We start from the raw sequence: 12,278 nt of genomic DNA on the forward strand, positions 1-12,278 counted from the left end.
CTATCATGGGTTGGACAGTTTGACTAGGGCTAGCAAGCTGGAAGGTTGCACTGGACTGCAGTCTGATTTGATATGGTTTCTACAGCTGGATGCCCTTCCTAATACCAACCACTTTGAGAGTGCAATGGGTGCTTTTATGTGCCACTGGCACAGGTGCTATTTGCATGACAGGAATTTAAGAGATTTCAGAAATGCTTCATTTTTAAGATATATGAAATATAAGTCAAAAATTTCTTACATAAAACTGGGAAGAAATTAATTTAGATAGAGGCACTCTAATGCAAGAAGTTTTGTATCAAAGAACTACAGGAAGTCTCCGGTAAGTTGATGTCAAAAAAAGCCCACTTTCTTATAAAAAGTGTATAAGACTTATTTAAGACAATTCATCCACATGATAAACAATAGGTAAATGGATGCCAACCTTTATTTTAAATTTTCGTATGTTAAGTTGTTCAGTAATTATGGGAGACAACTGCAATTATAGAAATTCATCAGTGAAACGTGACAGCATCACAACTTTTGGCAAAAAATGAATATTTAGGTAAATAAGACATGACTGCATATTTAATAGTGTAAAAACATTCAAGGATTGTAATGATTGTGAGATGCTGAATACATGCTAAAAAGTTGGTGTGGGTCAACATATTTCATACATTGATGTATAAGAGAGCTGATTAATATCATTTTGTTTCTTTTCCAGTGGCCGATGCCAGCGCCGCCTCAACTGGCTTCCGTGCCGGTGGCACATAAAAAGCACCATCTGAACGTGGCCGATGCCAGTGCTGCCTTGACTGGCTTCCGTGCCGGTGGCACATAAAAAGCACCATCCGAACGTGGCCGATGCCAGCGCCGCCTCAACTGGCTTCTGTGCCGGTGACACATAAAAAGCACCATCCGAACGTGGCCGATGCAGATCCGCCTTGACTGGCTTCTGTGCCGGTGACACATAAAAAGCACCATCTGAACGTGGCCGATGCCAGTGCTGCCTTGACTGGCTTCCGTGCCGGTGGCACATAAAAAGCACCATCGAACGTGGCTGATGCCAGCGCCGCCTCAACTGACTTGCGTGCCGGTGGCACATAAAAAGCACCATCCGAACGTGGCCGATGCCAGTGCCGCCTCAACTGGCTTCCGTGCCGGTGGCACATAAAAAGCACCATCGAACGTGGCCGATGCCAGCGCCGCCTCAACTGGCTTCCGTGCCGGTGGCACATAAAAAGCACCATCCGAACGTGGCCGATGCCAGTGCCGCCTCAACTGGCTTCCGTGCCGGTGGCACATAAAAAGCACCATCCGAACGTGGCCGATGCCAGATCCGTCTTGACTGGCTTCTGTGCCGGTGGCACATAAAAAGCACTATCCGAACGTGGCCGATGCCAGATCCGCCTTGACTGGCTTCTGTGCCGGTGGCACATAAAAAGCACCATCCGAACGTGGCCGATGCCAGTGCCGCCTTGACTGGCTTCCGTGCCGGTGGCACATAAAAAGCACCATCTGAACGTGGCCGATGCCAGATCCGCCTTGACTGGCTTCCGTGCTGGTGGCACATAAAAAGCACCATCCGAACGTGGCCGATGCCAGCGCCGCCTCAACTGGCTTCTGTGCCGGTGACACATAAAAAGCACCATCTGAACGTGGCCGATGCCAGTGCTGCCTTGACTGGCTTCCGTGCCGGTGGCACATAAAAGGCACTATCCGAACATGGCTGATGCCAGATCCGCCTTGACTGGCTTCCGTGCCGGTGGCACATAAAAAGCACCATCCGAACGTGGCCGATGCCAGTGCCGCCTTGACTGGCTTCCATGCCGGTGGCACATAAAAAGCACCATCCGAACGTGGCCGATGCCAGATCCGCCTTGACTGGCTTCCGTGCCGGTGGCACATAAAAAGCACCATCCGAACGTGGCCGATGCCAGTGCCGCCTTGACTGGCTTCCGTGCCGGTGGCACGTTAAAAGCACCAACCAATCGTGGCCGATGCCAGACTCCCGTGGCACGTAAAAAGCACCCACTACACTCGCGGAGTGGTTGTCGTTAGGAAGGGCATCCAGCTGTGGCAACTCTGCCAGATCGAACTGGAGCCTGGTGCAGCACCTGGCTTCCCAGACCCCGGTCGAACCGTGCAACCCATGCTAGTGCGGAAAACGGACGTTAAACAATGATGATGTATGGAATATTTTATAATCTCCCTCTCACTATCGCTAATAGAAGAGCCACAGCAATTAATAAATTTGACAGCAAACTTACCTGCTCCATATCTACACGTTTACCATTGTAATCAAGACGGATAGGTAAATCGGGGGAAAATATCACAGACCTGTGTGATAGAATATAATGAATATGACTGATTAGAAATAAAAACCTTTACATAGAGAATACTAACAGAAAAGACAAATGTTTTCTGCTACATTTAACTGAGAATTTCTCAAGTATTTTCTTTGAATTATTTCAACTTGACCCAAAACTCATATACTTTTTTTATAGAATGAGGTTATAGATGACTGAATTAATCTCAGTATATTACTGGTATATCATCAATATACTACTACTTCAGGAAAATCTAGAAAACTCTCTTTGCAGTCACAGCAATTCAGTTACTTTTTGTTTTGTTTTTTATCATTTACTCAGTATCCATGGGTACTGGTGCCATGTAAAAATAAGTACCCTTTGAAAGCTGAGAGAACACTTTCAAGACTGGTGAGAGGGAGGGAGGGAAGGTATCTATAAATTACAGAGCTACCCTGAATGCTTGTACAGAATGGATGCAGCTAAAAGTACGCAAGTCCACAGCAGGATCTGAAGACAGAATCCAAAGAATCAACAACTTGATACCTCTGTAATTATTTGTATCTAAGGCGTCACCTTTTCCTTTGTAGCAGTTGACTATGTTGCTGCTACACCAGTCATTGGGTATGACTCCTTCGTGTATCACCTGGTTAACTATACGGGTAACTAGGCTACAGCCGACACTGCCAGATATTTTGAGCATCTCTGCAGTGATTCCTGATGGGCCAGGTGCTTTCACTGTCTTCATACTCTTAATTGCTTTATCTACCAAGGTACTGTAAACTCGGATAGCTGGTCCCTCTGTTGGGTTAACGTTTGGTAGACTCTCTTTCTCCCATTCATTCTCTTCATTTAGCAACCTTTCATAGTGGCATCTCCAAGTCTCTCTCTTTGCAGCATCAGTAAATGCAAGTGAGCCATCATCCATGCAAACACAATTCTCTCCTACAACATCATGATTCTCTCCCACACACTGTCTTGCAACACAAAATACCTCAAGTCTTTGGTCCTCATGGCACAGAACATTGACAAATTTTTTCTTATCTGCTTCCCCTCTGGCTAAATAAACCCACCTCCTAGCTTCCCTTCTGGCAGTCTGATACAATTCCCTGCTACCACCTTTCTTCCAGTCCTTCCAAGCCTGTCCCTTTCCTCTAATAGCCCTTGTCAACAACATTGTTTCACCACAATGATTTTTTTTCTAATAACAGTGAGATTAGCTTTGAATGAAACTAAAAATTATCCTTACCTGAAATAGGTGGGTTGAGACATTGTTCGATTTTCCTTGTTTTCAGAAGGTGCAGAGCCAGAAGATTCTGAAGAAAGATCAATCGATTCTCTGATATCAAATTTTATCAACATTTCCTGTTGTTTGTCATCTTCTTCAGAACTGGCCGGTGGTCCTTGAATATTTGTACTCAATATGGGTAAAGGTGCATTACTTGAAGAACGTCTCCGAGAACTTTCAGCTTTCAATTCGTGTTCTGGAGATTTCCTTGACTTTAAGTGATCTATTGATGAGGAACCATTCATAATTTCAGACATAAACTTCATAAGGAAAAAGAGAGCATCCTGAAAGATTAAAAAAAAAAAATAGAATGAAAAAAATGTGATGTTTCAATGACGACTTTAGTGAAATAAAATCATTAAATTACATTTTCACTGACATATCCTCAATATATCTATCATAACTCTTCACCAGGGTAAGTAATTCTATTCTTACATGGGCCACAAAGATGTTTTCTGTGGGTTACTCTCTCTTTTACTCTTTTACTTGTTTCAGTCATTTGACTGCGGCCATGCTGGAGCACCACCTTTAGTCAAGCAAATCGACCCCGGGACTTATTCTTTGTAAGCCCAGTACTTATTCTATCGGTCTCTTTTGCTGAACCGCTAAGTGACGGGGACGTAAACACACCAGCATTGGCTGTCAAGCAATGCTAGGGGGACAAACACAGACACACAAACACATACACACACACACACATATATATATATATATATATATAATATATATACATATATATGACAGGCTTCTTTCAGTTTCCATCTACCAAATCCACTCACAAGGCATTGGTCGACCCGGGGCTATAGCAGAAGACACTTGCCCAAGATGCCACGCAGTGGGACTGAACCCGGAACCATGTGGTTGGTTAGCAAGCTACTTACCACACAGCCACTCCTGCGCCTTTTCTAAAAACTTTTCAAATTTAATGTATCTGTAGATCAATGAATAGTTGATATCTTTTAGATAGTTTATTCTGTCACAATTTATTAAATTTTTGCTTACATAAGCATTGTGAGAGATGGAAATATGATAGGGGAGATATGCTAGAGTCAAGATTGCAATTTTTCAAAGTACTTCACTACACTGGGACAAATATTAGGGATCAACTAACCTGGTCAATGTTGAGTTTGATAGGTTGAACAGATATTTTAAGGGCACATTCTTCAGCAGGGACAGCAGGATCTGGACATGTGTGCAAAGCTTTGATGAGCAACTGAAACACAAAGCAAAGAATAGCTTACATTAAAGTTTCTGAAAACAAACAAATGAGTAACCAATGTGTGTAGATCCATTTATCATATGCTAATTATGCTAATTACTGATAACTCCTATGTAGAGATTAATTTGGATACATCAAACTGGTTCTATAATTCCATTTTAAACTACTCCAGAAACCCTTTCCTATCATCTACCACAGACAACCCTATCATCCATTTGCATTAACTACTCTTAATATTCCAAACCAGTGGTAATATTCCTTTTAAATATGCCAATCAATATTTACAAACGAACTTAAATTTTCTAAGCTCCTAATTACAAATGACTATGACTTATTGAAAGAATTTCACTGTCTTAACCCTTTCGTTACCAACCCGGCTGAAACCGGCTCTGGCTCTTTAGTATAAATGTCTTGTTTTCATAAGTTTTGACTGCGGCCATGCTGGAGCACCGCCTTTAGTCGAGCAAATTGACCCCGGGACTTATTCTTTTGTAAGCCCAGTACTTATTCTATCGGTCTCTTTTGCCAAACTGCTAAGTGACGGGGACGTAAACACACCAGCATCGGCTGTCAAGCAATGCTAGGGGGACAAACACAAACACACACACACACACATATATATATATATATATATATACATATATACGACAGGCTTCTTTCAGTTTCCGTCTACCAAATCCACTCACAAGGCATTGGTCGGCCCGGGGCTATAGCAGAAGACACTTGCTCAAGATGCCACGCAGTGGGATTGAACCCGGAACCATGTGGTTGGTTAGCAAGCTACTTACCACGTATGTGTGTGTATATTTGTTGGTATGCATTCTGCTTATGTGTTTCAGTGTTTGTGTGTGTGTGTGTGTGTGTGTGTACCTATCTCTTTGTGTGTGCGTGTTTGAATGTGTCTATAAGTATGGGTTTGTGTGACTATGTATATACAACAGTTATGTATGGATGTGTGTGTCCATGTGTGTGTGTGTGTGTGTGTGTGTGTGTGGAGTGCGTGTGTGTGTATGGTCATGTGTTTCCATCTCTTTTTGTGTATGTGTGTTTGTGTGTGTGTGTGCTTGTCTGTCTGTATTACCTATCTACCTATCTACTTACCTATCTGTTTACCTACATATCCATTTACCTACCTATATATATATACATATATATATATATATATGTATATATATAACAAGAGATGCAGCACGGAATTTTGTCAGTGAACAGGTCGCGGTCTCAAAGTGACGAAAATATTTTGACAAATTAAATTTAAATGTTAAAGTGAATCTAACGGTTTTGTGTGTTTCTTAAATGGCTTATAAACACCTTTCACGCTGCAATTGTTTTGGTTCCAGCACACAATCTCAGATCAAGTCACTTGCTATGCAAGTACATCATCATCATCGTTTAACGTCCGTTTTCCATGATAGCATGGGTTGTCAACCTGCATGTGTATATACTGTGGGTATTAGGGTATCAATACCTTCTATGTGCATTTCCTATTTAGCATGGGAGATGTTTCATTTATAAGGACATACTTCAGTATTTGTCTGAGTGACGGGTTCTCCGGGTGCTTGGATAAAATGCAGATGTAAAGTCGGCCTAGTGTGCCTCCATGTAGGTCTTTTGGCATGTTGATAGCGTATGGGGGAATGTTTTTTTGTCATCATATTGTCTCTGATGTTCGTTCAGTTGTTCCGCAATGCTCCTAGATGTCTCCCCTATATTACATCATGTTCATGTCTTTACGAGCACCCTCTATGCACCTTATGCTGTAAACTACATTTCTAGTTCTTGAGTTAATGCCAGACTTAATCTTACATACCATGCAGTTCTCATTGGTGCATGAGCTATTCTCAAAGGGGGTACAACCTACATAGCTGTGATTAGATGGAGCTCCCTGGCTTTTCAATGATCTTAATGTTGAGTTTGATCTCCTTAAGAGCTTTCCTAAATCTACAGGCTAGTTCCCCATGGGCTGTGACCTCTACAAACATCACTCCTTGATATTTATCACAAACTCTCTGTATCCTATTCCAGTCTTTACTTCTGCATCTAGGGCAGGTACCACTGGTTTCATTACATATAGTGCTATCTAACTTTTCTAGCTCCCCTGTATACTCAAATCCTATCTTTCTGGTCATATCCAGAGAATTGCATGCAGCGCATGAAGTTCTGTACAGGTTTCCTTATTTCATAGGGTTTGCATAGCAGGGACACGTTATTCATTATCCTAAGTCTGCTATCAGTATGTTGATTTTCATGTTGTGTGACAAAGCTGTGTTCTTGTGAACAACATTTTGAAGCTATAGGTTTCATGTAATAGGAGTGGAGGAGCTGCACTCTGTGGTTCACAGTTTCTAACCAGAGTTCAGCATCAAGGACAGGTAGTCTATTGTCATGGTGCCTAATGGGGTAATCTATAGTTCCCTTGATACTTTGGTGGATGGAGTTAGCTACTTTCTGGATGCTCTCCATTATGCTCCTCTCGGTTTCTACACTACAGTTACTAGTTTTGAAATAAAATTTAGACAGTGTACTCATTAGACACAATAATCCCTATAGTCTTACTGGTACCATTAATAACATTAGTTATGTTAATTAGGACACTATTTTTAGCATTAAATAAGATTCTAAAAGGTGTTTAAATGAATCATTACAAAAATGTTGATATTTGATCAATATTTCTTTCAGAAATATTACAATAAAATGTTTTCAATCTTCAACATCATCTGGTTGAGTTTACCTGGATTTTCCTCAAAATCAAACATGATGTTTGGAAAGTTAGTATAGCAACATCCAGTGTCCGAAGGGAGCTAGTTTATAAACGTTTTTGTTGCATGGCTGACACTTGTAATATGCGTGTAATGGTGCTCATAAGAAGATATCACTTAATGAGTTTTTGCTGAGCTTTCCAGCAATGTCCTGCAAAGTACATGCATCTTTCTCTAATAACATCAGTGATTACAAAAAGACTGCTGTGTTCTTTTTTTTTTCCTTTGCTAGGTCTGGAGAAAGATGCAATACACATAGTTTTTTTTTTTTTTAGGCCCTCCCTGGCTAGTGAGATTGTTGCCATTAATTCCAATTGTACCTTTGTAGGTTTAAGATCTGCAGGATAGACATAAACAAGAAGGGAATTCCAGAGAACTGATTTTCTGGGAATGAAAGACTGAGTGTAGTGATAAAGTGCAGCACATTAGGGATCAGATACAACATGGACTGGAAAAGAGAAGGAAAAAAGAGTGACTCAAGAATATCAAAAGTAAGGTGGCAAACAAGCTCAGAGGAGCAGGGGCCATTATAGTAACAGTGGAAAAAGCAGAAAGAGGAGTCAACAAGTCTATGTGTCAGAGGCTGGAGTGTGTCCGTGAGTGACTTAATGCCATAGTTTCTGTGTGGTTAAATACTTTTCCCACAAGATTGAAATATAGAAATGTGAAAAAAGCAGCAAAGGCCAGAGGTAGAGATGATGATGTGATCAATCACTGAATTGACCAGTGACCACAGCACATCAGTGGTGCTTGTTCTATCACCTCTGAATAAAAATAAATACAAGTACCATACAGTAATGATTAACTTAGAGAGAGAAATCTGTAAGGCAGGTTCAGTTCCCAGTTGATTCAGTTTACTTAATTCCACCTTATATTTCTGACTCTAATTCAGTGACACACTGCCTGGAGATGTCATTTATCCCCAAGTGTCCTCTAATCAAGAATACGTGATTGAAAGTCATTCCAGCAATGACAATCTCGATTCTTTTTGTTTATGGAGATGGTGGGGGTGTGATCTGAGAGAGATTTCGTTGCCAGTCATTGTAAATTAAGTGACGACATAACTTCTGTCGTTGTCTCATTTAACTGAAGAGGTATTCTTTGATATGGAGGCGCAATGGCCCACTGGTTAGGGCAGCGGACTCTCGGTCATAGGATCGCGGTTTCAATTCCCAGACCGGGCGTTGTGAGTGTTTATTGAGCGAAAACACCTAAAGCTCCACAAGGCTCCGGCAGGGGATGGTGATGATCCCTGCTGTACTCTTCCACCACAACTTTCTCTCACTCTTACTTCCTGTTTCTGTTGTACCTGTATTTCAAGGGGCTGGCCTTGTCACTCTCTGTGTCACGCTGAATATCCCCGAGAACTACGTTAAGGGTACACGTGTCTGTGGAGTGCTCAGCCACTTGCACGTTAATTTCACGAGCAGGCTGTTCCGTTGATTCGGATCAACCGGAACCCTCGTCGTCGTAACCAACGGAGTGCTTCCATCCATTCTTTGATATTGACTCTGTAGTTTATTATGGATTATGAGGCATATTTAGCATTTTCAGTAAGAATAAAAAGAGGAATTTAGAAATATAAGTCAAGTGAAAATGTGTTTGGATGATACCAATTGAACATTAACAATTAATGAGAAGGAAAATAATGCTTACCATACTCGCATATGTTTGTTTAGGAGTTGATTCAGAGGTATATTGGTAAAGGAATTTGTTATATGGGGAAGATGCTAACCGATCTAAAACTTCAACCTCATTAATGAGTAACACCTGCCGAGATACCTGTTCACAGTTGGGAGGGTAGGTTTCGTGTTGCATACGCACCTTATTTAAGAAAGAAATTGAAGATATAAAGACAGATATAACAAATTTTGAAAATGACAATATTAATACTCAACTGATGTTGGTAGCACATTACTGTAAGATCAGCCTGCTTCAATTATTGGTTTCAGATTTTAGCAGAAGGCCAGAAATTTTGGGAAGGGGAAAAGTTGATTAGATTGACCCCGGTGCTCAACTGGTATTTACTACATTGACCCCGAAAGGATGAAAGGCAAGGCCAACTTTGGTGGAATTTGGACACAGAACATAAAGATGGACAAAATGTTACTAAGCATTTTGGCTGGCATGCTAATAATTCTGCCAGCTCACCATCAGACAGCTTCAGATATTATAATACGTATGCGAGCTTTAAAAAAGAAAGAACAGTAAACCTTGCAGCATTTGATCCAGTTCATTACATTCTGAGTTTAAATCCTGCCATAGTTTCCTTGCAAATTTTTTTTTTATTATTTTATATAGTTTCAGCTCACGAGCTGTGGCCATGCTGCGGCAACGCCAAAGTGGACTTAATTCTATTCTTAGTTTAACATCACTGCCTGAGCCTCCTTGGATGCCATTAGTGGAGTCCACTTTGTTGCAAGCACTCGATCCAGGTATTTGGTTGAAGGATACCATCCTCCCTTCCACCAGTCTTGAAGGCTTTAGTTGGCCCAGTGCTATGGTAGATGACGCTTGCCCAAGCTGGTTGGGAAACAAACTTCTCAACCACACAATCACGTCTGTTCATGCATACATCATCTCATCTCATCTACTAATGTCTGTTCTCCATGCTGGCATGTGTTGAACAGTTTGACAGGAGCTGGCAAGGCTGAAGCGCTGCCCAGGCTCAATTTGTCTGTTTTGGCATGGTTTCTATGGCTGGATGCTCTTCCAAGCACCAACAACTTTACAGAGTGTGTGTTTATATATATGTTCTTTTACTTGTTTCAGCCATTTGACTGTGGCCATGCTGAAGCACTGCCTTTAGTCGAACAAATCAACCCCAGGACTTATTTCTGATTATAATGTATGGAGACCTCATGTTGTCAACAAGTCACAACTACTAATTAATTAGAATTAAGAAAGGTATGCAAAAATAACTTCCTTTGGCGTGCACACACACACACACACACACACACACACACACACACGCACACAGAGTTACAGTCCCACCCCTTATTTCTTTCCTAAATTTACTCACATTCCTATGTTTTCCACAAAAGGACATTTGCATTTTGCCCTAAAGTGGGTAGCTGATGTGTGGCTGAGGTGAGCGAAGGGGCATTCAGTGTTTCTTTGAGAAAAATTAAACTTTCAAAAACAAATTATATTTCCTACATTCGTAATCTCTATTTTTCCACATGGATAACACAAAATTCAAAAAACAGTTTAAAATTAGGAAATTTCAGTGGGTGGCGGGGAGGAAATGATAATTTCGGAAAACATGATTTCTGAGCAAAATCATATTAACCCCTTTGGTGGAACTGGACGACAGACACCACCCCAACAAACTGACCCTTCCAATTTTTTTGAGTTTCGTGGTGAGGGCTTTACATGCTGTGGTCCTTTTGCTCTTTCACTATAAATCTGCACATGCGGAAACAGACAAAACAGCCATTCATTTTCCCGTTTAAATATATATATATATATATATATATATATTTATATATAGAGGGCATTATACATACATGCCAGGAGGCATTCTACATACACGCCATACGCTAAGAGGGACAATCAGTCATTTCTACCAAAAATATTACTAATCCCACCGATGCTTCGGTGGGATTAGTAATATTTTTGGTAGAATGACTGATTGTCCCTCTTAGCGTATGGCGTGTATGTAGAATGCCTCCTGGCATGTATGTATAATGCCTCTATATATAAATTAATATGTTCAATAAGAAATAATTATTTTCGAATTTTTTCTCTTATGAGGTTTTTACGCTATCTACCTGACAATTTCTTGTTAAGTTTTCCTTATTAAGTAGTTGTCCTTAATTGCTAAATTTTTATATATATATATATATAGAGTTTCTGTCTACCAAATCCACTTACATGGATGTAGTGAGAGAAGAAAGAGATGGACGCTTCAATTCTATGCTGCTACCGCATTATGTCGTACGCGAATGGGAGGATTTGCATCCCCAACCAAGAATTTTTGATGTAACACATGTCCTTGTGGAAGCTGTTGTGCGCGGCTGAAGAAGGCCACAGACATACATTATGCATTGTTATAAATCTGTCTAATAAAGGCCCGAAACATATGTACCGCTGAGTCCTTCGCATCATGTTTTTATTTTGATCAATTTATATATATATATATATATATATATATATATATATATATATATATATATATATATATATATAAATATAAAACGACCTTGAACCCGCAAGAGTAAACAAAAGAGACAGAGACAGGCAGAAACAAGGAAAATACCCCTTGTATTTGAATACTATGCAAATCGTCGTCGTTTAACGTCCGTTCTCCATGCTAGCATGGGTTGGACGGTTCGACCGGGGTTCTGGCAATGTTTCTACAGCTGGATGCCCTTCCTAACGCCAACCACTCCGTGAGTGTAGTGGGTGCTTTTTACGTGCCACCTGCACAGGTGCCAGGCGGGGCTGGCAACGGCCACGGTCAGATTGGTGTATTTTATGTGCCACCGGCACGGAAGCCAGTCGAGGCGGTGCTGGCATCGGCCACGAGTCGGATAGTGCTTTTTACGTACCACCAGACCAGGGATCCTGGCTGGTTCAATTCGATTTCGATTTCGCTTGCCCCAACATGTCTTCACAAGCAAAGGGGGTTGGCAAGGGTGCCTGTCGTACGGTCGCATTGGAGTAAATATTCTTTTAAAAAAACTTTTCTTTTAACTTTTCAAAAATTTTATTGTTTTCCATAC

General features: G+C 41.1%; 1 protein-coding gene across 2 annotated transcripts in view; it reads right to left on the reverse strand.

Annotated features, from left to right (window-relative positions):
* Positions 1-12,278, reverse strand: part of LOC115209875 (autophagy-related protein 2 homolog B) — a 197,429-nt gene that overhangs the window by 12,900 nt on the left and 172,251 nt on the right. Inside the window, exons 35-38 of one of the 2 annotated variants that reach the window (XM_029778451.2) lie at positions 9,208-9,375; positions 4,685-4,786; positions 3,535-3,857; positions 2,247-2,316 (exon numbers count right to left, since the gene is read on the reverse strand). In XM_029778451.2, the coding sequence (XP_029634311.1) occupies positions 2,247-2,316; positions 3,535-3,857; positions 4,685-4,786; positions 9,208-9,375 (663 nt within the window). Of the gene's footprint in view, positions 1-2,246; positions 2,317-3,534; positions 3,858-4,647; positions 4,787-9,207; positions 9,376-12,278 lie in introns of both variants that reach the window. The other variant, XM_036501567.1, reaches the window with a different exon arrangement.

Source organism: Octopus sinensis, linkage group LG3 (assembly GCF_006345805.1).
Source record: "Octopus sinensis linkage group LG3, ASM634580v1, whole genome shotgun sequence".
Lineage (NCBI taxonomy): Eukaryota > Metazoa > Mollusca > Cephalopoda > Octopoda > Octopodidae > Octopus > Octopus sinensis.